This window comes from Panthera tigris, chromosome B1 (assembly GCF_018350195.1).
Source record: "Panthera tigris isolate Pti1 chromosome B1, P.tigris_Pti1_mat1.1, whole genome shotgun sequence".
NCBI classification, from domain to species: Eukaryota; Metazoa; Chordata; class Mammalia; order Carnivora; family Felidae; genus Panthera; species Panthera tigris.
This window is the reverse complement of record NC_056663.1, coordinates 202,305,537-202,331,588: the sequence shown is the minus strand read 5'-3', so window position 1 is coordinate 202,331,588 and position 26,052 is coordinate 202,305,537. Positions and strand designations below refer to the sequence as shown.

The 26,052-nt window shown below is 60.4% G+C and overlaps 1 protein-coding gene across 1 annotated transcript in view; it reads left to right on the top strand.

Moving 5' to 3' along the window:
- The first annotated feature begins 322 nt into the window (after window positions 1-322).
- The window catches only part of SH3BP2 (SH3 domain binding protein 2), a 35,730-nt gene continuing 10,000 nt past the window's right edge, over window positions 323-26,052 (top strand). Inside the window, 3 exon segments of the mRNA XM_042985088.1 lie at window positions 323-383; window positions 15,195-15,244; window positions 25,175-25,314. Coding sequence (XP_042841022.1) covers window positions 25,179-25,314 — 136 coding nt within the window. The 5' untranslated portion in view covers window positions 323-383; window positions 15,195-15,244; window positions 25,175-25,178.

Genomic DNA, 26,052 nt, shown 5'->3' with positions numbered 1-26,052 from the left:
GGGCAGCGCCACCTCCAGGGGGGCCACAGTGTCAAGGGCGGCCTCGCAGAAAGAACAGAAACGCTGCTCATTCGTTCATATTTGCATTTACTGGGCACCTACTGTGCGCTGTGCACTGACTGCGTGTCTACGCCCGCAGCGGACGCCCACCTTCTCCTCCCCGGGGCGGGGGCGGGGCGGGAAAACGACCCAGCCCCGCCCCCAGCCGCCGCGCAGCAGATAGGGGCGGGACCCAGAGCCTGGGAAGGCGGGGCCAGGCTCGCGGGGAGGGGCGGGGCCCTGCGGGGCGGACCCGGGCGGGTCCCAGTGCCTGGCCGCGGGTCCGGCGGGCGGGAGCCGCCGCCGGCACGCAGGGCCCGCGGGCCGGGTGCAGAGTCTCACCGGTAAGACACAGGCGGGGCGCGATCGAGTCCCCCGGACCGGCCCGGTTTCCCTGGGCCAGGGTCCTCGGCGCTTCTGCCCGAGAAAGCGCGCGGGTTCGGGGGCTTGCACGGTGTACCCCGGAGGTCCAGGGGTGGAGGGCGGTTGCGTCGCGTCCGGCCCGCGTACCTCTCTTTGTTCTCCCCGCTCCCGCCCCCCCCCTGCCCCCCCCCCCGCTTCCCTAGGCCCTTGGGGCTCGCGGACCCCACAGCGCCCCTCCGCCCCCAGGCGACCCTCCGGACCGAGCCTCCAAAGGCTCAGAGCGGAATTTGCTCCCACCTCCTCCTGGTAATCCAAAAGGTGAGAGGAAAGCTGCTCATTGGAGCTGATTCACATTGAAGTGTGAGTGACTGATAGATCCGTGGCTCTGGGGAGTCTGCGAGTCTCATTTGGGGAAACAGTGAGTGCCAGAGAGGGTGGCAGAGAGGATGGGAGAGTTCGGGGTTGGGGACAGCCTCCTGAAGGCCGGTCTCTTCCAGCCGCGCAACACTTTCCTGCTGCTCCAGGCCTTGGCTGCCCCTGGTGAGGTGGTGCCGACCTGGGCTTCCTCTGAGAGTGTTGGCAGGTACTGAGCTCTGCTGCCCTGTGTCAGCCTGGGGCCGGTGCTCTCTGCCACCCTTGGTGACCACGAGCGCCTCACATCCCCTTTCTGTGCCTTCATTTGTTCATCTGCCAGTGCTGGTCATGTCTGTGCCTTGGGCTGGTGGCCAGACCAAGTAAGCCGCCCCTCAGAAGTGGCTCTGGCCTGGGATGAGGGCTCTGTGTGGGACTGCTGGGGTGTCTGTGCGCGTGACAGACGTGTGATCTTGCTTATGAGGCGTCAGCCAGTCCCCAGCACAAAGGGGCTCAGAAAATGTTACTTGCAGTGACAGCTATGATGGTCATGATGACATGTGCAGACTTTTTTCTCAATAGTTGGGGGACCAAGGGGACATGGTGAATCCTGGAGTGGGAATAGGGTCCCAGGTTCTTGTCCAGCTCAGCACTGACTCAGTGTGACCCCCAGGGGTCAGCCCCCAATCCTGTCCATGCCTGGCTCTGCAAAAGCAGAGGAGGGGGCTGGGCCCCATCACCTGCTGGAACCTCCTGCCACTGTGTCCTTTACCCAGGAGGGCCACACAGGGCACTCCTGGGAGTCAGGGCTCCACTCCTGGTGGAACAGGGGGCCAGGGTGGTGGCTCTGATGGGTAAAGACTGTCAACCTCCCCTTCCCGACCTCCCCACCCCTGTTACTTGGCTCTGTGTCCCATACTGGAGCACACCTGGGCAGAGGGAGCAGGCAGAAGGGCAGACAGGTAGATGGTCCAGGCCAGTCCCTGTCACCTGTCTGGGAAGAGGGTACTGATGGGGCCCTGGCCCTTTCAGGGAGTCCCTCAGAGAGGGAGAGTCCTCACAGAGTCAGGAAAGAGCCCCCCACGGAGGCTGGCCTAGGAGAGAGAGAAGGCAGATAGGGGGATGCAAATGTGTTTTGTCCCTTCCTATTCACATGGACAGAGGGAAATGAGGTGCTGAGTGAGCCCCTGCTGTCCTCTTCTTCCCCCTCCCCGCCCCCCACCCGCAGGCAGCCCTGCAGATGGGAAGCCTGAGGGAACACAGACAGACAAGGTGGCCCAGCTTGGTCACAAGGGGCTGGGTCCTGGGTTTGAGTTTGGCCATGTCGATTTATCAGCTGTATGATCTCGTCCGGGAGATCTCACATTGCTGAGTCTTGGTTTCCTCATCTGTAAACTGCAGTAGTGAACCCCTACCTAGTGGGTGGTTCTGTGCGTCTGAGGGGCTGGTGGTGGCTCATGGTTGGTGTTCAGTGACTGTGAGCCTCCAAACTGGACAGCAGGGACAGCTGGGCCGCCTCTGCTTGGGAGTAGGGGTAGGACCAGACATGGAAAGGCCTGGGGGCAAAGGGCAGGCTCTGCTTGGGTCTCGTGGCAAAGGCCTGAATCTGTGAGGAGTGGCCAGGGTTGGGGAGCCACCTGGGTCCTCCTGGCTTCTGTCCTTAAAGCTCTGTGGTGAGATACCCAAGGTCAGTGACTGGCAAGGTAGTAGGTGGCCTCAGTAAGTTCCAGGCACATGCATATGTGGTCCTTAGGTACCCCCGGGTAGTGCGGCCATCCTGGGCAACCTGGCTGGTGGGCTACAGGTGGCCTGTGCAGGCAGGGGTTGCAGTCAAAAAAGAGGGGGGCTGCTCTCTGAGCCATGGTGGATGGCCTTGGAGGCAGGGACAGACTGAGCCAAAGGCTGGAAGTGGACCAGTTTGACCAGAGTGGCCTGGTGTGTGCCGGGTATGGTGAGGGCATGGATGGGGCAACAGGTAAAGGGCAGAGGGGATCTCAGAATGCCCCCCCCGGGTAGGTGGCCTCTCTCCAGAAGGCCTCTGGATCTCTCCAGTGGCCCTGACTGGGCATTCACGGGCCGGGGCTCGCCCCATGTGTGTGGACCACGTAAGTCCCAGCCAGAGGGAGTGGGGCGGGGCGGGGGGGGGGGAGCACATTCTGGGCTCATCATAGCCTCGGGCAGGCAGGCCCAGCGTTTCTGCCAGACCACCTTTCTCCCCACCTCTGAAGGCCTGCGCAGGGGAGAGTGGACAGGATGGTGCCTCTTAGTCTCAGGCCAGGAGACCTGAGGCTCCTTAGTGACACTCTGATACTTCCTGACCCTCAGGTGACAGAAGCCCCCGGCTCTGGCTCACACTGAGGGATTTGGCCTTGGGGGCCAAGCTCCTGAGCTGCACGTGAAAGCCAGGAGCAGTACAAGTGAAATGAATGCCAGCCCTGCTGGGCTCTCAGTGGGGAGGGGCCTCACTGTGCTTGAGGTGACTTCCAGCTCTGAGGCCACCTGAACGGTCAGCCTCTGCTCACCCCTGCCCCAGATTGTAGGCCGTGCTGGATCCTGATGGCAGGGCTGCTGTTTCCTTCACCCCTGGCCCACGTGGGCTGGCCATGCCAGGTTCCAGTAGTCTTAGCCAGCTGGTCTCCCGGGATGGGGTTGGTGTGCTTGGTTGCTGGAGGCGGTGTCCTGGGGAGGTCAACAGGGCCTGTGGAGCTGGTGGGGCATCCGTGTGGTATCCACACCCCTAGCCTTTGCAGCCACGTTCTGATTCCGAGAAGTGCCCTCTGTTTCCTCGTGAATCAGATGTTTATTGCGCGCTCGCTAAGCCCAGGGTGGGGATGGCCTGCTGCCAAGCATGCCTGTTCCAGGCCACTGAGTGGGGTGTGGGTGCCTGCCTGCTGGAGCCTGCAGAGGGAGCGAGGTCCCCGCCCCAAGTCTGAAGTGGTGGTGATGGCCGTGCTCCCCCACGGAGGAGTGGGGGGGGGGGGGGTGGGGACTGAGCCTGCCCGGCAGGCTGCGTCCACTTCAGGTCTGAGTGACTCCCTGGACTTCGGTCCTTTCCGTGTGAAATAGGGTAAAACCAGTTCGAATGCCTGATGTCCTTGGGAAAAGTGAATGAGAGGCTGCCTAGGAGCCCTCATGGGCATCTCGAGCCTCGTGAGGGGCTCCATCAAGGCCGCACCCCAGACCCTGGGCCAAGACATTCCTGCCCTTGACCTTGCACAGACTGTGCAGCTCCATTTTGAGGGTTTCCTCCAGCCTGGCCCGAGGTGATGTTGTAATCTAGCAGCCCTGTTCTGCAGTTGGAGGGCCACGTGTCTGCATACCCTGGCTGGCCTTGAGGCCCCACCCATGTCCTGAGCTACACTAGGAGCCAGTCAAGCTCCTATCCCTCAGTGCTGGTTGCCCCCAGCAAGGTGGGGAAAAAGTCAGAGGTAGACCTTGGGGCTTGGAATGCCGGGGTGGGGCCTTGGCTTGTCCCCACAGTCCACTTGGGGCTCTGGCCGGGGGCCTGGGCCCTTGCCACCTGGCTTCAGCCCTTGCCTCTGGAGCAGAGGTGGACCCCTTCGGACAGCTGCTGCCCCCCAGCCCTCTGCTCCTCTGCATATGCTGGGTGCTCTGTGTACCATGGCCTGGTCAGCATGGGCCCCAGGAGTAGACAGGCCTGCAGGTGGAGGGCAAGACCCGCTGGCAGATGCCACACGAGGCAGCTTGGCCTTGGCCCACCCTGCCGCTCTGTCCCTCAGAAGTAGTTTAATGAAAGGCCTAAGTGTCTGTCCTGCTTGATGCTTAGGGGACCCTTTCTGGCCAGTAACCGGGTGCCTCCTCTGAGCCTCCCAGTTCATTGCCTGGTCACCGTGTTTACTGGGAACTCATAAAGGACAGGGTGCCCACATAGGCCTGGTCTGGGGTGGGGGGTGAGGTGCATGTGGGCCCCCCCACAGGGAAGTCCCACTGTGGAGCATCCCAGGAAGTCCAGAAGGCACGGCTTCAAGTGCCGGCGGGCAGGTGGCACCGGGGCAGGGGCAGGGCAGGGCCGGGCCCTCTTTGAAGTTGGCTTGTTACTACCTGCCTACATTTAACTGTCCGCTCAGCGTCTGAGACGAATCCGTGCCGTCATCCTGGAACCCTCTGCTGCCCAGCTTGGTGGAGTTGCCAATCAGATAACCATGGGTTGTTTGTTGTGCTTCGGCCTCGCTCAAAGGTTTCTGTCATCATTCCCCACCCCCCACCCCAGCTGACTGCCCTGCCCCAGCTCTGCGTTCCAGATGCTCTCAGTGGCCCCAGCAGGGTTCAGATGGGGAGACTGAGGTGGGGTATCCTGGGGGTCCCACCCTAAATGGAAGCAGTTCTTTTCTCTGTGGCTGTTTCCTTTCCTGAAGATGTGTGTTAAGGCCAAGATGGGGGTCAGCCTGAGCTCCCCTGAACTGCAGGCCACTCTGGAAACCCAGTCTTTGGGTCCCAGGGAACCAGTCCCCAAGGTGGAGTTGGTGTGCAACCAGCAGGAGAGCGATGAGGAAGGCCCCAGAAGCCCCAAGTGGACAGGTGTGAGGACCACAGCCTTGTGTCAGAGCTGGAGGGAGGTGCACCAGGGCACTCAGCGCCTGCCTTGTCTCCTGAACGTCCCTCCCTAATCCAGCTACTTCCTTTCCTCCTATTTGGGTCCGGAAAGGGACAAGCTGTTTGTGTTGGCTCCCTGGGTCCCCTGATAGCCAGGCGGACACAGCACTGGGGGCCTGGCCCTGACAGGCAGATCAGTGGTCAGCTGGGCAGGCAGAGGGTGCAGTGGCTGTGTCTCCTAGCCCTCAGCCTAGGATGGGAGGTGGCCTGTCAGGCCTAGAACCTCTAGGAATGCAGGAGGTGCTAAGCAGGAGGCAGGGTGGTGACCTGGCTGTGAGCTGGACGCAGCAGAGGGCCTCAGAGCCCCTGCAGTTGGTGTCAGGCCACCAAGGCCTCCCTGCCGACCCACCCAGCTCGGGTCAGAGCTGATGGTGCTTGGTGGTAGCCCCTCAGGCTCCAGTGTCTGCCTCCCCGCACCCTACCCTGTCTCAGGATCTTGTCTGCATTGTACCCCCTTCCTCAGGCAGTCCTCCTGTCTCTCCAATCTGGCTCAGGAAGGATATGCTCCTCCGGGGACCTTACCCCGACCCTGCTGCCTGGCATGTAACAGGGCCGGGACCCCCAAACTCCCAGCGCTGGCTCCTTGCCACAGCAAGCTACTTGGGGGAGGGGGGGCCTGGGAGCAGGAGACTCTGGAATCATTTCCCTCCCAGCCCAGTTTGGTTCCAGACCGTGGGCTACAGCTGCCAGCGGAGGGCGATGCCTGCCCTTAGGTCAGGGCTCTGTCTCTGGTCTGGTGGTGGGGTGTAGGGAACGCCCCAGGCTGGGAGCAGGTCTGGGTTCTGTCCCACCTGGGTCAGCACCAGTGGTCCACAATGGAGTGAGGAATGGAGCCCGTCTCCGAGGCCCTGACCTGTTTTGGGGTCCTGGGCACCTGGCCTCAGAAGGTCTGCCACCTGGGGCAGGGGCTCTCTGAAACCAGTCTTCCCATTTTCCTGGGACTGTGATGGGAGGGTGAAGTGCTGTGGTTGGTGGTGGCCATGTTCACTGCGGAGGCAGGAAGTTGCTGAGGAAGGAAGAAGGTTGAGAAAGAGATCCTACTCCTGAGGCTATCTAGGAGGCCCTGCCCCAAGCCCAAGCTTCCCAACAGCCAGGCATGGGGGCGGGGGTGGGGGGCAGCTGTTCCGGGGCCAAGGTCTTGGGAAGCAGGAGGAGACTGCCCACTCCAAGCCCAAGCCAGCGGCCTCCATGTTGAGTCATGCACCCCCTCAAAAACCTGCACGAGCCCTCCTGGGTGCCTGGCCTGGGGGTGGTCCTGGCCCTGCTAGTGGGCAGCACCCAAGAACGGCACAGGAGGTGCCGTGGGGGGCATCCATGATGGGGCCTCCTTGGGGTGGGAGCAGGAAGGGGAAAAAAGGAGCCAGGCTAGGGGCCCTGCGGTGTGTTGGCATAGAGACTCTGAAGGAGAGGCCTGGAGAAGGCAGAAGGGGTGCAGAAGTCAGGCCCGAGGGCACGGGAGGGTCTCGAGCAGGGGTTGGTTTCTATTTTCAAAGTTCACTCGGGTCTGGAGATGCTCCCACATGCACAGCCCCCCTGCGGCAATGGCTGTGAAGCAGCTTGGGTGGGAGTGGGGGGGTTGGAAGGGGGCTTAGACATGTAGGAGAGCTAGGTGTGTGGTGGGGAGAGGGGGTCAGCTGACCAGGGTGGAGTCAGTGACCGCAACCGAGCAGCTGTTGGGCCTGTGGGGGAGGCAGTCCTGGTCAGACGGGGTAGCGCTGGGCCCTGCTGTTACTGACTCTGCACCGCCCCCCCCCCACCCCAACGTTGTTTGCTGGCTTTTCTGGCCCACAGTGATGTGACCCCACAGCTGTCTCCCTGGGGATGGGGAGGGTGTTCCTAGAGCACCCACCGAGCCGTACCCCCTCCCCCTCCCACCCAGCAGGCTGCCCCAGGCAGGAGGAGGCCTTAGGGGCTGGCACCCAAGAGCTTGGCTCTGGGCTCTGCTGGCCAGCAGAAGCCTCCTTGCCTCTGGCGCCTCAGTTAGACTCCCTGTCTCTGTTGCATGTGGGGATCTGAGGGAGTTCTCTAGGGCTCTGGTTCAGGGCTAGGGTGTGGGGTGGGGGTGGGCAGATGGGAGATCTCCGGCCGTGGGGCTCACACAGGTCTTGGCTGTGGTGTCTGGGGGCACCAACCAGAGCTGTCTGTGCCTCAGGAAGGGCCCAGCCTGGGATCCCTGGGCAGCGATGGGGTAAGCCCCTCTTCCTGCCCTGCGTCACGCTCTGAGAACCCTCAGGGAGCCATGCCCCAGCCTGATTGTGGGGCATCAGGGGTGTCTTGGGGTGTTCTGAACTGGGGCCGAAGGCCAGGCAGGAGTTTGTCAGGTGGAGAGGATATGAGGAGGTCAGGGAAGGGGTGTGACGTGTGCACTGTGGTTGAGCACCGGCTGGGTAAGGACCTTGAACTTGAGCCTGAGTGTGATCACCTTTGAGAACCTTGAGAACCACCAGTCTGCTGCGGCTCAGAGCCAGGAGAGGGTAGGGTGGGGGGACAGGAGGGTGGGCCTGGGGTACGGCATCTCACAGGACACCTGGCCTTGGAAAGGGGACAGTGTGCAGGACAGCACGGTGGCTGGACGTAGACCCCCTGATGGAGGGCCCAGACTGCTCGCAGGGGAGACTGGGGACTGGGCTCTTTTCCTGCCAACCTGGGCCCCCTGCCAGACCCTTTTCTTCATTGGGCCTCTGAACAATGGGGCAGTATGAGGGCGCCTGGGAGCAGTCTGGTCCCCCTGTGGGGGGTCTGTGCTAAGGGCACGGGAGGAGCCAGTGGCTGAGTCATCCTGTCCAGTGCCCAAGCCTGGGTTCCTAGGCGAAGGAGGAACACACTGCTCTCAGTTCCTCTAATGGGGGGCTGACCTGCTCCCCCTTCCCTCTTCTGCCCCTCTGTCCGGCCTCTTGCTGTGTCCTCTCTCTGGCTCCCTCCCTCTGGACCTGTCTCTGTCTCCCTGTCTCTGTCCAGCCAGAGACGGAGGCCTGGGAGTGGCCACAGCATGCTTCCCCAGGCCCTGCCCACTGTAGCCCCGACAGGCGGGCTAGCCTGTCACCTGGGTGTTCCCCCTTGCTGGCCTGTGAGTGACCTCAGAAGGTCACCAATGAGAGGGCAAGACCAGGCCGGTGTGAGACCTCTCGAGGCCAACGTAAAATTTACCGATGGATACAATGTGACCAAAAACAAAAGACAATGCAATAAAATTAAAAAAAAAAAAAAAAAAAAAAAGGCAACAAAAAAAACTCAGAAAGTAAAAACTAATCAACAGCATCAAAGAAAAAAATGGTTTGAAAACAGCTTAAAAATGTTCTGTTGGGGATGAAAGTATAACAGTAGGTGGATTAAGACAGAAGAAAGACCTCACTGTAAAAGGCTGAAATGAGCAGAATGAGAGAGAGATTTTGTCGTGTAGACTCCCTGCTCTGAGTTCTGGCCTGGGGCAGGGTCAGCAGGAGGCCAGAACCCCATTGGACAAGTGGTGACCTGGGGTTCCTGGTGAGTAAGGAGTCCCTGGAGGATCCAGACTGGGGGCCACACCTCATGACCCTGCCCTGACCTAGCAGCCCCGAGCCAGTGAAATGTTGTAGAGTGCTGAGGGACACCACGGTTTCCTGTGGTCTAAGGGAGGCCACCGTGGCAGGAAAGATACTAAGGAGAGGGGTGGTGGGACAGATGGCGGAGTGACCAAGGCCACTGACTGCTGCAGGGGTCAAGGCTGTGTCCCTGGTGGCCTAGCCCGAGATGCCTTGTCAAGTGGCTGCCAATGTGGAGGGCTCACACAGCTGCCTTGGCCTGGCACAGGTGGACAGCAGGTGTCCTTACAGTGTGCCCATGATGGCTGACCTTTGGTCTCTGACTTCGGCTCCCTCGAGGAGCAGTGGGGCTGGATCTCTCTGGCTGCCTCCTCTACCCACATCCCTCCCTAGCATCAGTTTCATGGCCTTGGCATCCCTGCTGTGTTCCCTTCCTACACCTTGCCCTGGTACTGAGATCTGGGCTGAGTGCATGCCCTCTACCCTCAGAGGCCCTGAGACCCAGTGTTGGGACAAGTGGCTGTCTCAGAGTTCCAGTGAACGGTCGGTCTTCTTTGGTCCTCAGGGTGCCATTAGCAATAAGCCCATTTGGGGAATGAGGAAGTGAGGCTCAAGGTGTGAAACAACTTGCACCAGGACCCCATTGCAAATCAGTGAAACTGGGCCCAGAGCCTAAGCCTGAATGGGATCCTGGCCTGGGACCTCACCCTGGGGACAGGCCTGGGATCTCATCCACACTCAGCTGGGCATGTGGCCCTGACAAACAGCTCTGAAATGAAACTGCTTTTGTCCCTCTGGTCTGAGGTGCGTGTTCCCTCCTACCCCAACCCCAGGCCCTTTGCACAAGTTGCTTCCCATCCGGGACACCCCCCATGTGGTTTCCGTGCTTGGCTACTTCATGTGGAAGATGGCTCCAAGGATGCTGGCTGATGTGTCACCGTGTCTGGGTGGAATAGTGGTCACAGGGACATGAGTCAGAAGTGGCTGCCTCCCCAGCAGATCGGGAACCCCGCTCTGGGTGGGGCCAGCTTGGATCCTGGGGTGAAGGGTGTGGTGTTTGTCGGCAGGTGGCAGTGCCCTGACTGCCTCCCTCTGCCCCAGTACCAGGAGAACTTGGGGGTTGCGCTGATGCTCTGTGCAAGACAGACAAGCACCCCAGCCCACCCTGGCCCAGTGGTGGACGATACTTCCTGCTCTCAGTTTTATTAGCTACCCAGTGGGGTTCGGCTCTGGCTCTGTAGGGGCCCCCCCGTTTCTGACGGAGATACTGTTTCTGGGATATCTGATGGCCTGCTCCTTTACTTCATTTGACTCTCTGCTGAAGTGTGGACCTCTCCGTCCACACAGCCCTAGCACTGAGCGCCGGGCCTCCTCGGTTCTCACCCCGCTGAGCCTGCCAGCTCTCGGAACAGCCTGAGTTACCAATGGAGACTCTGAGGCTTCGGCTTCTGCTTCTTGCCAGACCTTGTTCTGGGGTGAGCACTGTCCTCCCCCTGCAGCACTGGCAGCAGTGAGCCAGGCTCAGGCTGAATGTCTCCCGACTGGGCTGTCCCTGGGCTTTGGACGTGAGTGTAAAACAAGCAAACCCTGAGCCCACAAGGACAGGCTGGCATGCACCAGCACGCCGCATGGTCCGTCCCACCCCCTGTGCTGCAGCCTCCTGCCCAGAGCCTGGGGCCCCCCTCCCATTGCCCTCTGGGCTGCTGTGTTTTCTGCCCAGGTGGGAGCCATTGTCGGGCTCCTCCTCTCCCTTCGCGCCTCTGGGAGCCAGCCTCAGCAGGAAATGCCGGACTGTGTGGTGTGGGTGAGGTGGCTCTGGGCTCCAGGCCCCATGGGCAGTGCCGGCTGGATGGCTGTGCTGCGGCCTTCTTAGCCTCCCTTTCCTCATCGGGAGAGCAGCAGAGTGTGTACCCTTGAGCAGCTGGGGACCGCGCAGGCCACAGAGCTGACACATTGGTGGACATTCCAGGCCCCTGCCCTGGCCCGGTGGCTTGGCCATCCGTAGCGGGAGGGGACTACAGGAAGGAAAGCACCCTAGCCTTCGTGACCCCCTGGCCTTGGCCTCAGCAAGTGGGGAGTTTGCCCCCGTGGGATGTGTGTGCGACACAGGGGTCCCCAGGAGGGTCTGGTTGATGGTAGCCTCTGTTCCTGAGGAGGCCGGCCTAGGGCTGGTGGCAGGAACCAGGCCCCCTGTTGGGGAGGCAGGCCTCGCACCGAGCACCAGAACTGCCTTCTGGAGCCTTCTGCTGCCCAGTAGGATGGGCGCTCAGTGAGTATGTGCTGAGGGAGCCGATGTGGCATGGCCTGCGAAGGACAGAGGGGAGCAGACTGGATTTGGAGAAGTCTTGGTCTCTGTGGATCCCTCATCTGGCCAGGGATTAGCTTATCTCTGACCTGAGAGGAGATGGTGTCTCTGTTTTTGGGCATCCTGCCAAAAAAGCAGATCTCCTGCCCAACCACATTCCCTGGACCCCTGGAAGGTCAGCAGCAGTGTTGGGCAGTCTTGTCGGCCTAGGGCCTGGCCCACCAGGTGCTTGGGGTGTGAGGGTGCCTGGTCTGGCCCCACATCTGCTCTGTCGGTGACGGTTGCCAGCCTTGCTTTGTGGACGAGGACACAGGCTGGGAGAAGTCACTCTGGGGAGGGGTTCAAGCTCTGCTTGGTGGGCACCAAAGCCCCTATACTGGGCATATGTCATGTAGCCAGAGGCCCCCAGGGGTGGAGAAGTGGGGGTACTTGAGGCAAGAAATGAGCGTCCTGGGCTGGACGCCATGGGGAGTAAGGGGCACCCAGCTAGTCAGGGATACAGTAGCTCATGCTCTAGAAAGTACTCAGTGCCTGCTTCGTGCTGGACACACTGTGGGGGGTGGACATGAGGAGTGACCGTCCTCTGGAGCCGATGCTGAAGGAGGGACAGGTGGTCCCCAGACAGACTGAAATGCTCAGGTGCGGGGTATGAAGGGAGGGGCAGACTCTCCCGGGAGCTGGGAGAGGGGTCCTGCGTGTGGTTGGAGGCCTGTGGGTGCGGTGGGTCACCTCTGGGTGCAATTCCCAGCGCTATGGGAATGTGGCTCAGAATGGGGCCATCGGTGGCCGGGGATCCTGGGGTGCTCAAGGGTCCAGACCCCGAGGGGCCGGAAGGGAAGGTGTAGCCCGGCTTCAAGCAGGATGGTTTGAGAGCACACTCCCCCTTTCCAACATGACTGCGCTGACAGTGTTTGCAACAGAACCCCAGTGACCAAGTGCCCCTGGAGTATCCCTGCCCACCAGCCGTGCCAGATGGTCCTGGGGACATCCTGCACCAGAACTGTCAACCCCATTCTTCACATGAGGAAGCTTAGGCTCAGAGTGGGCCACAAGTTTAGAAGAGGGGATTGAGCCAGGCCTGTCCCCAAGGAAGCCTGTGCAGTAACCACTGTGCTATTCTTGCCCACCCAGGTCCTGAGGCTGGAGCAGCCCCTTCATGGGGAACCACAGAGGCAGGAAGCCCTGAGCATCTTTCTTGGGGCTAGCACTTTGGGGCAAGGCTGACGAGAGGCAGGCTGCCTCCGCGGGCACGGGCCAGGAACTCGGGGCACACATCAGTGCTCTGGGACATTTTTTCTTGATCAGTTAAAAGGCACAGACTTGTTTAAGTTCTGATGAACCGAAGCGTGAATCCTGAGAACCTCTGCTGGCTTGTGGTTTGAGGCAGGAGAGTGGTTCACGCCAGTGACGATGCCAGCGTGGTTCCCCCCAGACCTAGCCTGCCCCTCACCACAGCCCACGGTGGACCTTGTCCCTCACACAGGGACCTTGGCCCGGGGCTCCCACCATCCTCCCTCCTGCCTGCATGCTGCTCCTTCCTGGCCAGGCTCCAGCTCCCTCCTGGGGAGCCTCCTTCTCCGGGCTCTGCTGGAGGGAGCTCTGCCCTGGGTATGAGCCCAGGGGTACCCCCGACTCTGTGAGGGCCCCTAGCTCTGCTCTGCACTCTGCCCAGCTTGGGAATGTTTGCTGGAGGCAGAGACGCCAGGCCAGGGAGAGGAAAGCTCCGGGGTGCTGTGTGACTGGGGCAGTGTCCAGGGATGTGAGGGCCTCATGAGTCTTCTTTGGGGACAGAGCTTGAGGGCCAAGTGTCTCAGAGTAGAAGCCCCACCCCCACCCCCATGCTGACCCAGAAGCCCAGGCCCCAGGGTGGGCAGCCATGCATGTGGGTCTCTTTCTGCACTTCCCTTAATTTCCTCTGCACTTGGACACAGGAGTGACTGGACGCTTCCTGCCTCTATCCTGGGCAGCCCTGAGACCCTGGGGGCCTTCTGGACCCCAGCACACCGCTGTCCTTCTGGGGACACTGGTAGGCTCCAGTGTGTCCAGTTCATCTCTGTTTTGCAGTTAGCAGTCTTGAATATCTGCTCATTGCCGGCCACCCCTCATCTCACCGAGGAGGGATCCTGGGCCATGGATGGGCCTTGGTGGTGGCCACACTGGACATCAGTTCTTGTTCAGGGTCAGATTAACTCTAAGTACACTCTGGCTCTGAGGGATGGCCTAGGCAAGGGCTAGTTACAGCCATGTGAGGGGCATGGCCGTGTGTGTAGACGTGACTCTGAAGCCATCTGTCCCATCTATCCATCTGGGCCCTGCATGGGTCAGGCACCAGCCTGGCTCTGGGGATTCAGCGGGACCCAGGCCAGTGGGGAGTGCTGGGGTACCCATGTGATACTCTGGTGTATCAGGCTATGCCACTGACGGAGATTTCAGAGAAGGGTGTGAGGTTCTAGATGGTTCTGTTTTCCAAGGATGAGGGAGCATTTTGGAGAGGATTTAGTTTACAGGTAGAAGAGATTGGCAGGTACTGGGAATGGGGCATGATTGATGGGCCTATGTGGCAGGTCCAGAGTTAAGGGCCCAGGGCTGGAAGCAGGAGCCAGACCCCATATACCTGGCCAGGGAATCAGGCTGACCCCTGCTTCATGGTGGAAATGTGCTACGGAGGGGCTGGCCAGGGGTGTGAACCAGAGGCAGGAGGAGGGCTCAGCAAGTGTGATGGGTGTGAGCTGGGTGTGGCACCCAATCCCCTGCTTGGGAGGGTAGGAAGTGGTGGGCCAGGCCCGCAGGAGGTGTGCACAGCCAAGGAGGCCAGCTCAGGTTTGCTCTGTCCAGCTGGATGCCCATGGCAGGGGCTGCCCACAGAACCGGTTTCTTCCTGCAGGATATGCTCGGGCTTCAAGTGAAGTTGGCCCAGGGAAAGGACTTTGGAGAGTCCCTGTGTGTGATAGTTTCCTAAGGCTGTCCTAACCCAGCACCACCCCCTGGGGGCTTAAAACAATAGACATTCACTCTCTGAGTCCTGGAAGGCAGAAATCCAAAATCCAAGGGTCAGCACAGCCATGCTCCCTCCGGAGGCTCTAGAGAAGGATCCTTTCTTCCTTGCCTTTTCCAGCTTCTGGTGGTTGCAGAAATCCTTGGCTTCTCTGGTTTGGGGCCACGTCACTCCAATCTGTGCCTCTGTCTCTTCTTTCTCTTGTAATCCAATCCTTGTCATTGGATTTAGGGCCCATCTGGCCAGTCCAGGATGAGATCCCTAACTACATGTGCAAAGGTCCCTTTTCCAAATAAGGTCACATTTGTAGCATCTGGGGACTAGGACTTAGACATGTATCTCTTACACTGGGTGACTCTGGGTGGGCCCTGTCCTCTACATCACCCGCTCCCTCTGCCCAGTACGACCCTTGCAGCCCTGCTCTGGAAGGCAGCCTCTAGCCTCAAGTATGGAGAGAAGAGTGAGGCTCAGAGAAAGGAGGGAAGCTGTGTCTACGGGTCCTAGAGCTGGCTCTAGGTGGACCGAGGCCCTGCGGGAGGGGCTGATACAAAACATCTTATTTTGAGAACTTGATGTTTTTCCCCATCGTGGGTGCCAGCCACCCCTCCCTGGGCCCAGGCCCTCCCCAGAGCCCAACAGGCCCTTCTCAGCACCTTCAGTGCCTGAGCTGCCCCTGAAGGTGGCAGATGGGCACCGGGTTGGGCACAGGGGCCCGGGGTGCCTGAGGGAGACCCGGGGCTGGGTTTCCCAGGGACATGGTTCCATTCCTCACCCCTCCGTTCTCAGGCCATCAGCCTGGCCGGTGCCAGCATCTCTGAATGGCAGTGTTCTCACGGTCAGCGCAGGTTACAATAGGACCAGCTTCGTGGGCTGTGAGCACACGGGTGAGGAAAACTCCATGCCCAGCTGCAGAGGTCACGCTGTGCTAGGTGTTTGCCTTGCTCCTGAGGAGGCTGAAGACCCCAGGAACTCAGAGTGAAATCTCTCTGTCTTGCTTTCTTTTCAGGCTGACCCTTGGCCCCTGCTGGCCCTGCTGGCTGGCTCCCACCCATCCTGGTAAGTGCCCTACGTTTGGTGTGGTGGGGTGGTCCCCAAGCCCGGCACTTTGAGGCACCTGCCCTTGGAGCAGGGGGAGGAGCCGCAGCTGGGGGAGGATGGGCTAGAGACCACAGACATGCTCCAGCCTCACGCGTTTTGCTGCTGGGATCCTGGCGTGGGATCATTTCCATGGCTATCTCCAGCACACCATAAAAGGTCACGGAGCTGCCATTATTGGAGGGTCCTCTGTTTTCAGGAATATAAATGGCAGTGTTCTTCGCTGCAAGGATAAAGTGATGCCTCAGGAGGTAGGAGGGCACATGAAGAAGCTGAGGCCCAGAGAAGAGCGGCCTGCAGAGGTCACATAGCAGCCCAGGACTCCTGACCTCCACCTCCCAGAGGGAGACAAAGGTTGGAGAAGGGGCCAGCATGGGTCTGACCCCTGATGGGGATCCTATTCCCCTCATGGCCCTCTGCCCCCTCCTACCTCTGCTGTTGTTTAGGCGCTTGGGGACCCTCCAGGGCGCAAGGGCGGGGGAGGCCCTGGCTGCTGCCTTGACCTCAGGCCTCTTCATCCATCCACCTGTCTGTCTGGTGAGGGGCGGTGCATCCTGGGGAGTGTTGGCTGGCTCCCGGTCCTCGTCTTGGCAGCTTCTCACCCCCACGCCTGTACCCCAGCCTCTCTGGGCCTCGGTCACCCTGTTGCCCCTGGATTCCTCCCCACCCTGTGATGTTGCCCTGAACCCCTGTCCTGTCTTTGACTTCCTCACCTCAGCCCCTCCCAGCAAACTCTGCCTCTCTCTGTCAGATCCAGCCCCCTCCCCTGGAGGCCTCCCCAGTCTAGTGCCTGCTGGGTCTGCCACCTTCTGTTGACCCCATAGCATGGCCCTTGAGGCCGAGGCCCCCACCCTGGCCCAGAACTGCCCATTGGCTTGTCCTGGCTGGATCATGGCCCAGGAGCTCCTCACCTGCTATTTTATCTCAACCCTCAGCATCCATTTCACAGATGAAGAAACTAAGGTTCAGAGATACTAAGTAAGTTGAGGCCACAGAGCTGGCACAGGACAAAGTAGGCTGAGTGTCCAGCTTTAGCTTGCTCTGGGCCCTCTATCCACCCTGGGCAGACTGCAAAGAGGAAGAAGGGGCAGAAACCCCCCTCTAACCCTCCCCCTTGCTACCTGTCTGTCTGTTGGTGTCTGTCTGTCATGGCCAACTTTCTGCCAAAAGCACAGTCTGCCCTTAGCCACCAAAGGGGATCGAGGCTGGCCTAGGCGTGGGGAGGCCAGGGCAGCCATGCCTATCCTGAGGAGAGCTCAGACACAAAGGTCAAGCCCCCCATCTCTAAGAGACAGCAGGTGGTCTGTGACCCCAGATAGGCCCCCAGGTAGCACGAGGGCCTTGGCAGATGTCTGGGGCGGTGGACGCTGTGGGAGATGGAGGTCCCCCGGCCTGGGAGCTGCCCTCCAGTGCCCTGACTACAAGTATGTGAGACGGCTAGGTGCCCCAGGAAACTTGGTGGACAAGACCATCAGCAACTCCCGGAGACCCTGTGGTCTGTGGCCTTTCTGACCCTCAAATCCTGCTGTGGGGGGGGGGGTGGTGGTCCCAGAGTGCTCCTTCCTTTGGTTGGGCCTGTCCTCTGTGGGAGAGGTATGACCTTGAGACCCAAGCTCAGGAGAAGAGAGCCAGGGGGATGTGGGGGCTCAACACCGAACAGCCTGGGCTTGAATCCCTGCTCCCCAACTCTTTGGCTGTGGATCTGGGCAGGAGAGGCACCCAACCCTTGTGGGGCAGTGTAGGCTGTGGAGGGGACTCATTCTGAGTGGGACCTGGGGCAGGACCGGACAGTGGCAAGAGCATGCTCTGATAGTCGTCAAGCCTGGTGTTGAGAGTGATGATTGCCAGAGGCAGTAAGCCCAGCTTTGTCACAGAGGCCATGCCTGGCTGGGGGAGACGGGGAGGCCTGTGGTAGAGGAGGGAGGGAGGGTGGCAGGCAAATGCCTGGGCCAAGGCTGGGAACCTGGTCCCTTGGTCCCTTGGTCCCTTGGTGTCAAAGGGCAGAGAGGTGGAGGTAGTGAGTTCCCAGTGTGGGGTGTAAGCATCAGCTTCGTGAGGGGAAGGGGCTTCTGGGGCCAAGGAGACACAGTGTGACAGCCCATGGCTGGGAAGGGGCTTTGGTCGTTTCCTGGAGAGAAGCCAAGTATGCAGAGGTGGCCACAGGAAGTGTGTGTGGGGCATCAGCAGGGAGCTTCCTCCCGGGGGACAAAGCTGGTCTTGCCCCGGGGCCTGGAGAGCTGTGGTCTCCGGCTGCAGTAGGGCATGGGGGCAGTGCTGGCTAAAATCCAGCAGGCCTAACAGCGCTGATGGGTGCAGCCCTGGGTCTCACTTCAGCCTCAGGACCTGGGAGGGTAGAAAGCAGGAAGTGCTGGCTAGCTGGGGCTGCCCAGGGACCCGGCAACAGGAAGTCTCCGGAGGGGAGGAAGCCTGGCGGCCACAGGCCCCAGATGCAGCCGGCGGCTGTCAGCAGGAGGGAGCTGTGGACGCAGCTGCCTGGGCAGCACCCAGGACAATGCCAGGGCATCAGGCCTTCCCCGCCTGGGGGACGTGGGCTGTAGGTCCTCCCTGTGGCCCCTGAGCCACATGGCCGCCCTGGGCCTCAGGACACCTGCCCCCAGCCCATCGACAGACAGGAGGAGAACCATGTGCTGGGTCAGTGCTCTCAGGTCAGTGTGGCTGCCCCGGGACCGGGGGCTTAGCAGGTGGCGTGAACCCCGGGCCTGTGGAACTGTCCAGGCTGAGCCCTGGACCCCAGAGCCGATAGGCTGTGAGGAGAGCCCTGCGGAACTGGATGGGGCACAGTGGGAGCCCCAAGAGGGAGCCTGCTGCTAGGACACCCCTTCCCCCACCATGTGCTACTCAGCCCGCAGCTGGCAGGGAGGTGGGGACCCAGGTTGGGGGGCGCCTTCCCACCACGTATGCTGCCAGGTCCTGTGTGCTCACACATTGAGTATGTGTGAATGCATGTGAGTGTGTGTGTGTGTGTGTGTGTGTGTGTGTACGTGGACCATGCTTGGGAGCCTGGCATGGAGCTGAGGGGCTGGGGGGCTCTCCGCCTAAAGCCCAGGTCATGCCCCTTCCCTCTGGCATGGCTGCTTGCCGCCTCCCCCCCCCCCCCCCCGAAGATGTTTGGTTTTGATTCTCTTGTGGAGGAAGATTCTGGGAAGAGAAAGGGGGAGGGGAACGGAAAGGGAAAGGGGAAAACAGATGGCCTGGGCGTGACCCCACTGCCACCTAGCGCCTGCAGGGTGCCTGCCTGGGGGCGTGGCTGCGCCTGGAGAGTCCCCCACCCTTTACTGGATGTGTAACTTTGGGCAGGTGACTCAGCCTCTCAGACCCTCGGTGTCTTCATCAGTGGTGTGGGGATGACGCCAGTTCACACGTCAGGGGGTGTCGGGATGATGATGTGGGGTGATCCTTGAGAAGCACAGGGCCTGGCTAATGGTGAATGCCCAGGGCGCTTCTCCCAGCCTCAGGGTTCTAGTCTGTAAAACGGGAATAAAGCATTGAGCCCGTGGGACTTAAGGAGCTGTCAAGTAGAACATTCTAACCTACGCCCAGGCTGCCAGCCTGGGGCACGGGGGCCACCCACAAAGGGTCTCAGGAGCCCCTGGAGGCTGTGCATGTGTGTATATTTACGAGTGAGTGAATGAGTGTGTGCGTCAGTGTGAGTCCATAAAAGTGTGTATGAATACATAGTGAGCTTGAGCGTGTGTGACAATGAGTGCGTGTCTACGAATGGGTGTGTGTGTCTGAGTGAGTGTGGGCGTATGAGCGTGTACGTGTGAATATATTTGTGTCAGTGGGCATACATGAGAAAGCATACGTGTCTGTGTGTGTGTCTGTGTGTGTACGTGTGTTTGTGTGGGTGTGAGTGTGTGAATGAATGCATTTAGGTCCCCTTTTCACTGGGGCCGGAGGTCCCAGCCTCCCCTTTCCCTGCAGCGGCCACAAAGGGCCGGTGTGGTCACCACTGACAGGAACCCCTGACACTGTGGTCGCACGAGGCACCAGCTCCCTCATCACAGTGCTCTCACACAGAGGCTTACACCCATGCACACGCATGCACACACACTGATGTGCACACTCTAACCTGTGTGTGCACTGTGCAGCTCACAAGCACAGCCTGCCCGAGCACACTATCTGTGGCACTCACACGTGGGCCTGTGCAAATCATCACCACACACCTGTGGGGCTCACAGCCCCGTGGTAGGGGGGAGCCACAGAGCCTGCACTTTGTGGGACTCCTCAAGGACTGTCTCTGGGGGACCGAGCGGTTTTCATCCACCAGCTCTGCCCCTGTCCCTGCTGCTCGGTCGGCTGGACTAACCTCTACTGTAAGAGAAGGTCACGTGAGCTCAGGAGCGGAGACCAGGGTGTGTGCCTGAGGTGCCCGCCTTCCAAAGATCACACGCCGTCTGAAAGGGTTCATGGAGCCCAGCGGCCACCCCCATGCTGGCCACCCTAACGCCGACCTCTGTGTCATCGGAGTCCTGCCCCAGTCAGCCCCTCTGAGCTGCAGGGAACCAAGCCCCTCCCTGCATAGCAGTCTCCCTGGGTGGCCTCAGTACCCTCCTATGTAGGGAGAGATGCCCTGAGGGGTGTTGGGGGACTCTGACGACTGGACTTTCTGTGCTCACTTTAAGTGAGAGGAAACAGAGGTCAGAGGAGGATAGGCCTGGTGGGGTTTGAACCCGGCCCTCCAGCACTGTCCCTGGTGGCTCCCACCCAGGGCGGCTCAGCGGGCACCCCCAGCAGCACAGTGAGGGGTCCCTACTGCTGTGTCTGCCCCTGCAGAGGGAGGGACTGAGGCTTCCTGCTGATGAGCCCATGGAATGAATGAGTGGAGTTAAACCCTCAGGGGGCTGGGTGACACCGTGGACATTGAGGGAGGTAGCCAGGGAGGCCAGGTTGGCCAGGAGTCTGGGTGTCTCTTGGGGGTTCCCCTCAATTTTCCTGGGCACCAATGGAGTTGGAATCTTTGAACTGGGCTGGAAGTCCCCAAAATCTGTGTGGTCACCACAGCCACCATGGCCCATCATTACCCTTACCCTCAGCTACCATTTCCTTCCTTTTTTCTGCTCCAGCCTGGCCTGGCACTGGGCACTTGGTCAGGTGTCAGCCCACTTCACCCGCTGGTACAGGGTGGGGCCAGGTGGGGCCAGAGGATTTGGGGGCCTCAGGATGGGTTTCCCCTTGGGTAGTCCATCCTCTGGAGAGAAGCTGAGGATGTCAGCATCTGTCCCTGCAGTGAGGACTTTCCTAGGGGAGGTGAAGCTAGAGTACAACCTGATTCTCTCACGACCTACCCTCCACACTAAGGTTAGTCAGTGGCCACCCAAGAGCCCTCATTCTGCCCACAGAGAGACTGCGGCCAGGCAAGAGTGAGGCTCTCACGGGCCTGTACCTGCCTGGCCACTGAGCTGAGCCGGAGTGGGGCTGTATACTGCCCTAACTCCTCCCCTCCAGTTTCCCACACGTGTGGGACTGGGAGGAGTGGTGGGTTCCATACTTGCTCACAGTAGCTGCCCCTCCCCCAGGACACACGCTGGCTGGGGTCAGAGGAGGACAGGCCTGGTGGGCTTTGAACCCGGCCCTCCAGCACTGTCCCTGGCAGTTCCCAGCCAGGGCGGCTCAGCGGGCACCCCCAGCAGCACAGTGAGGGGTCCCTACTGCTGTGTCTGCCCCTGCAGAGGGAGGGACTGAGGCTTCCCGCTGACGAGCCCATGGAATGAACGAGTGGAGCTAAACCATCATGGGGCTCGGTGACAGGGCCAACATTCTTTGCCTCCTCTGGGGCTCCCTGGGTGCCCCCTCTGTGCTGGGCCCGAGCTGGTGAAGATGGGGAACAGCGACAAGCTAGTGTGGTCAGTGTTAGGTGGAGAGAAGGGTGTTCTAACCCCACAGAGGGACACAGGACCCCTAGAGGTCAGGGAAGGAACCTGAGGGAGGGAACACTTGAGCTAACTCTAATTTTTGGATTGTTTGTTGCCAGTACGTATGTAGAAGTATGGCTGTTTTTTGTGTTTTGCTTATATTCTGCTAGCTCGTTTATTAGTTCTAATAATTGTTTCGTGGGTTCTTTGAAATTGTCTGTATACATAACTATCTGATTTGTGAATAGTTTTGCTTCTTCATTTCCAATCTGGATACCTTTTATTGCTTTTTCTTGCGTAATTGCACTGGCTAGTACCTCCAGTACAAGGTTGAATAGAAGTGGCAAGAGTAGATGTCTTTGCCTTGCCCCTGCTCTTAGGGGAAAGCTTTCAGTCTTTTACCACTGAGTATGATGTTGGCTGGGGATTTTTCATAAACACCCTTTCGATGTTGAGGAAGTTTTCTCCTGTTCCTGGTGTGTTGTTCGTATCATGAAAAATTGTCAGGTTTTTGCCAAATGCTTTTTCTGTGTGTGTTGAGATGACCATGTGCTTTTTGTCTTTTATTTGATTAGCATGATGTATTACAATCATTGAATCCTAGGTAAGTGTTACCCTTGCATTCCCATGATAATTCCCACTTGGCGTGGTGTAGAATCCTTTTTACATGGTGCTGAATGCCATTTGCTAGTATTTTGGTGAGGCTTTCTACGTCTACAATCATAAGGGATGTTGATCTGTAGTTTTCTTGTGATGCCTTTGGCTTTGGTGTCAGAGTAATGCTGGCCTGATACAGTGAGTTCCTTTGTCTTCTGTTTTGGGAGAAGTGAATGAAGGACTGGTGTTCATTTGAACCAGTTCCTGAGGGCTGAGTTAGTTCAGTTGCAACTGGAGGCAGTGGAAACAGTGTGCACTGCAGCCTGGAGGTGGTGCTTGGTGGTTTTGGGTCTTGGATTCGGGAACCACAGGGTCTGGGTGGCACAGGTGCATGGGAGGTAGAGGGCATGAGGAGAGCCGCTGAGAAAGATCCATGGGGCCTGGATCTGGAAAGGCCAGGGGGCATGAGGAGGCCCTGGAGTCCTGGAACAAAGTGGTGATGGGAATGGCTTGTGTGGTGGGGGAGAGTGTGCTGAGTGAAGGTGATGGGGAGGAGGTGCTGCAAGCAGGGGAGGGAACTGACACAAGTGGTGGGGGCTGCCCAGAGGTGGTGGCCTTGAGGGCTGAGTGTGCTGCCAGGGGAGGGACTGGCAAGGGTGCTGTGAACAGGGGCACACAGATGGGATGGAGCCTCTTGCTGCAGTGGGAAGGGGCATCGAGGGCCAGCCTGAAATGGAGGCCAGGAAAGCAGGGAATGGTGCCCAGTGTGTAGCTGGGTGGGAGCAGCGCCCAAGCTGTCAGAGCTCCCTTATGCCATGGCTGGCCCATTGCTTGGACAGGCTGTGTGCAGGTGGGAGGCAGAGGAGGCGGAATGCTTGGGGGGCCAGCAAGGCCATCCCAGCCTTTGGCCAGCCTGGGGGTCCCCTAGGAGGGGAGCCCCCATCTACCCAAGCAGGTGGGAGCTGCCAAGGACTGGACCTTGTACCTCCTGCAGGGAGACTCCTGCAGGGAATCCAGGGCTGGAGGCCCTTGGCGGCAGATGGGTTAAAGCAACTTGCCCAAGAGGAGGGCAGGAAGACCCACAGACCCACCCTGGGCCCCAGTGCCTGCAGGCCACACCCGCTTCGAGCCCACCCGCAACCCTCGGAGGCAGGGCGGCCCTCACCCCCATTTGCAGAGGCGCAGACTGAGGCTCAGGGAGCAGAAGCCCCTCTCCCAAGGGCTCTAGCCAGCCGGGAGCCCGGCCGTGTGCGCCTGCTTTGCCTCGCCCGCTTCCGGAGCCCGGGCCGCACTGTGGACGTCTGCTTCGCGCCCCAAGCCACCGTCCCGCGTGGGCAGTTGGGGAAACTGAGGCCGCGCGGCGGCGGGCGGAGCGCCGGGTCCCCACCTGCCGCGCCCGCCCCGCCCGCGAGGGGAGGAGCCCGGCGGCCGCCCCGGGCGGGGGGCGCGGCGGGGCGCGGGGCGCGGCATGGCGGGCGCGGGGCGCGGGCGGCGGGGCTGGGGCGGGCGGGAGGCGGGCGCCGCGGGGCCGGGCCCGGGGCCGTGTCGCTGCGCGCAGGGACGGCGGGCCGCCGCGTGGACGCCGTGAGTACCGAGCCGCGCTTCCTGCGGGAACAAAGGCGGGCGTGGGCCGGCTGGGCGGGGCGCGGGGCTGTGTCGCGGGGGCCGGGACGTGCCTTTGTTCGGAGCCTCCTCTGCTGTTGGCGGGACCCGGGCCGAGGGGTTGGTTTTGGGCAGATGGAGCCGGAGGGGGGCAGCCTGAGTGACCCGGGCAGAGGCCGGGGGAGCAGCCCCGGACGTTTGGTGGAGGGTGCTGGTTTGCCAGCAGCAGAGTGGTTTTCTTTGTGTGTGTGTTTGGGAGTGGGAGCTGTAGGGGCAGGAGTCCCAGAGGACGGGGCCTCTGGGTCTAACCCTAGTGACTCATTGGGACACTGACCACACACCCAGTTCAGTCCAACTCCACTGGGGCCCCAGGAGGGACCCGGCACCAGGTTCAGGCAGGCACAGGCAAAACGGTGCCCGGTGGGGTTGCTGTTCAGAGGGACCAGTGGCGGGGGACCCGAATATGAGGTGGCTCACAGAAGAGGGGACTCAGAACCTGGGTCTTGAAGGATGAATAGGAGTTCTTCATGTGAGAAGGGGTAGTGGTCAGTCATTCCAGGCAGAGGCCGGAGCCTGGCATGTTTCAGGGAGAGCAGCTGGGGTGAACAAGAGGCTGGACAAGGGAGAGGGCTGACGCTGGCACTTGGAATGTCAGGTCCTGCGGGCCCGAGTTAACCCTGAGGCAGTCAGCCTGCCCCTGGTGTGGTCCTTGCCTGAGTGATGCCCCAGCTGATGGGGAGGCAGGGTGGATACCAGCCAGCCCACTGGATGGTCATCACGGCCACTGCCGATAAGGGTGTGCTGTGTGCCGGGCTGTGTCCACTCTGTCTTTCCATTCTACAGTTCCAGCAACTGAGGCCTAGGGGTCCCCCAGAAAGCCAAGCCAGGATGGGAAGTGGGGACTCTTGACTACCTGTTTTCCTGCTTCCTGGGCTCAGGGCCTTAAGGAAGGGATGGACTGAAGCTGGCGAAGGGCAGGCAGGAGTGGAGGGTGGGGCATTTGAGGGCCATGCCCCTCACCCCTTCCCTGCTAAAGGGTCAGAGATGGTTGAGAGGGTGACCAGGGCCTGGCCCAGCCCCTGTACCTCTTTGACTTCATTAGGCTGTGACCCTACTCATCTGCTAGAAGCCCTCTGTGGCTGTCCCCATCGTAGGTTCACATAGCACTCAGATTTGGGGTGGTTATGGCCCAAGGCTTGATTTATCCAAGCCAGTGGTTTTTGTTTTTTGTTTTTTGTTTTTTTGTTTTTTGTTTTTTTTTTTTTTGAGAGAGAGCAGGAGCAGGGGAGGGGCAGAGAGAGAGGAAAAGAGAGAGAATCCCGAGCAGGCTTCGTGCTGTCAGCACAGAGTCCAATGTGGGGCTTGAACTCATGAAACGTGAGCTCATGACCTGAGTGAGACAAAGAGTTGGACCCTGAATCGAGTGAGCCATCCAGGTGCCCTTGGGCCAGTGGTTGTTTGAATTCACTCACGGTGGTCCCTCCCCTTCCTTGAATTCAGTAGGCGTGTGCTGAGTAAAGCAGTGACAGTGAAGGAACACACTCAGTTCTCAGAGTCCTTGGGGCTCAGGTTAGTGGCCAAATAGACCAGAGGCCAACCATGTGGACCAGTTGGCCCTTTCTCTCCCTGGGGTCCCACCAAGAAGCCTGGGGCCCCACCAAGAAGCCGGGGGCTTTCCGAAAGGAGTTTCCTCACCCCTTGCTGACCCTTCACACTGTCTTCAGCATCTTGGCAGTATCCCCCACTGCATGCCCTCAGCTTTGCCGTCTTCTGTCCCCCAGCCCTGGCTGAGACCTGTCTCCTCCTTTTACTGCAGCTTCATGGCGGCCGAGGAGATGCACTGGCCGGCCCCCATGAAGGCCATTGGTGCCCAGAACTTGCTGACCATGCCCGGGGGCGTGGCCAAGGCTGGCTACCTGCACAAGAAGGGTGGCACCCAGCTGCAGTTGCTGAGATGTGAGTCCTCTGGGTGGTAGGGCGCATGACGGGAGGATGTGGGGACAGGGCTGAACCCCAGCCCTGCCGCCCCACTGCCCTGGTGGACCTCCATGGGCAAGCGACCTGTCTCTCTGAGCCTCTGCCTCCTTCCGTGGTGGGCCCTCCAGAGTTTTCCATCCCTCCATGGTGGCCGGTGCTGCCTGGGGGTGCTGAGGTCAGCCTCCCCACTCCCCAGGATCGTGGGAGGATTCGGGGTGTTACTGCTAAGTGGAGATAGGATGGGCATTTGGTGCACAGCGCTGACCATCGGTCCAGGGCAGCTTCAGTCTGCAGCCAGGGGCTGGGGGCCCTCGGTGGCCTGGTAGGTCTGGCCTTGCGCTATCCAGTGGGTGTTCAGTGAGTTGGTTGGTCACTCGGTCCCTTAGTGAACTAACGTGCCAAGACCCAGCTGGGTGCTGGACCTTCAGAGTTGCGTGAGGCCAAAGCTCTGGTCCCTGGGACAGCATTTTGGGAGAGGGTGGGAGCCCCCAGGTCTGGGAGATGCCCGGTCATTAAGACATTGAAGGCCAGAGAGCATCAGGGCCTTGTTTGTCCTTCCGCCCAGGCCTTTGTTCCAGCAGCGCCCTCCGCCAAGGACTCCCAGGCACCGTGCTGCCTTACGGAGGTACCGCAGGCTGGGCTGCTGGTCTGCTCTGGCCTTTGGACAGGGAGCCTCCAAGGAGGGGCTGCAACTGATGTGCCCCTAGGCCCGGGAGG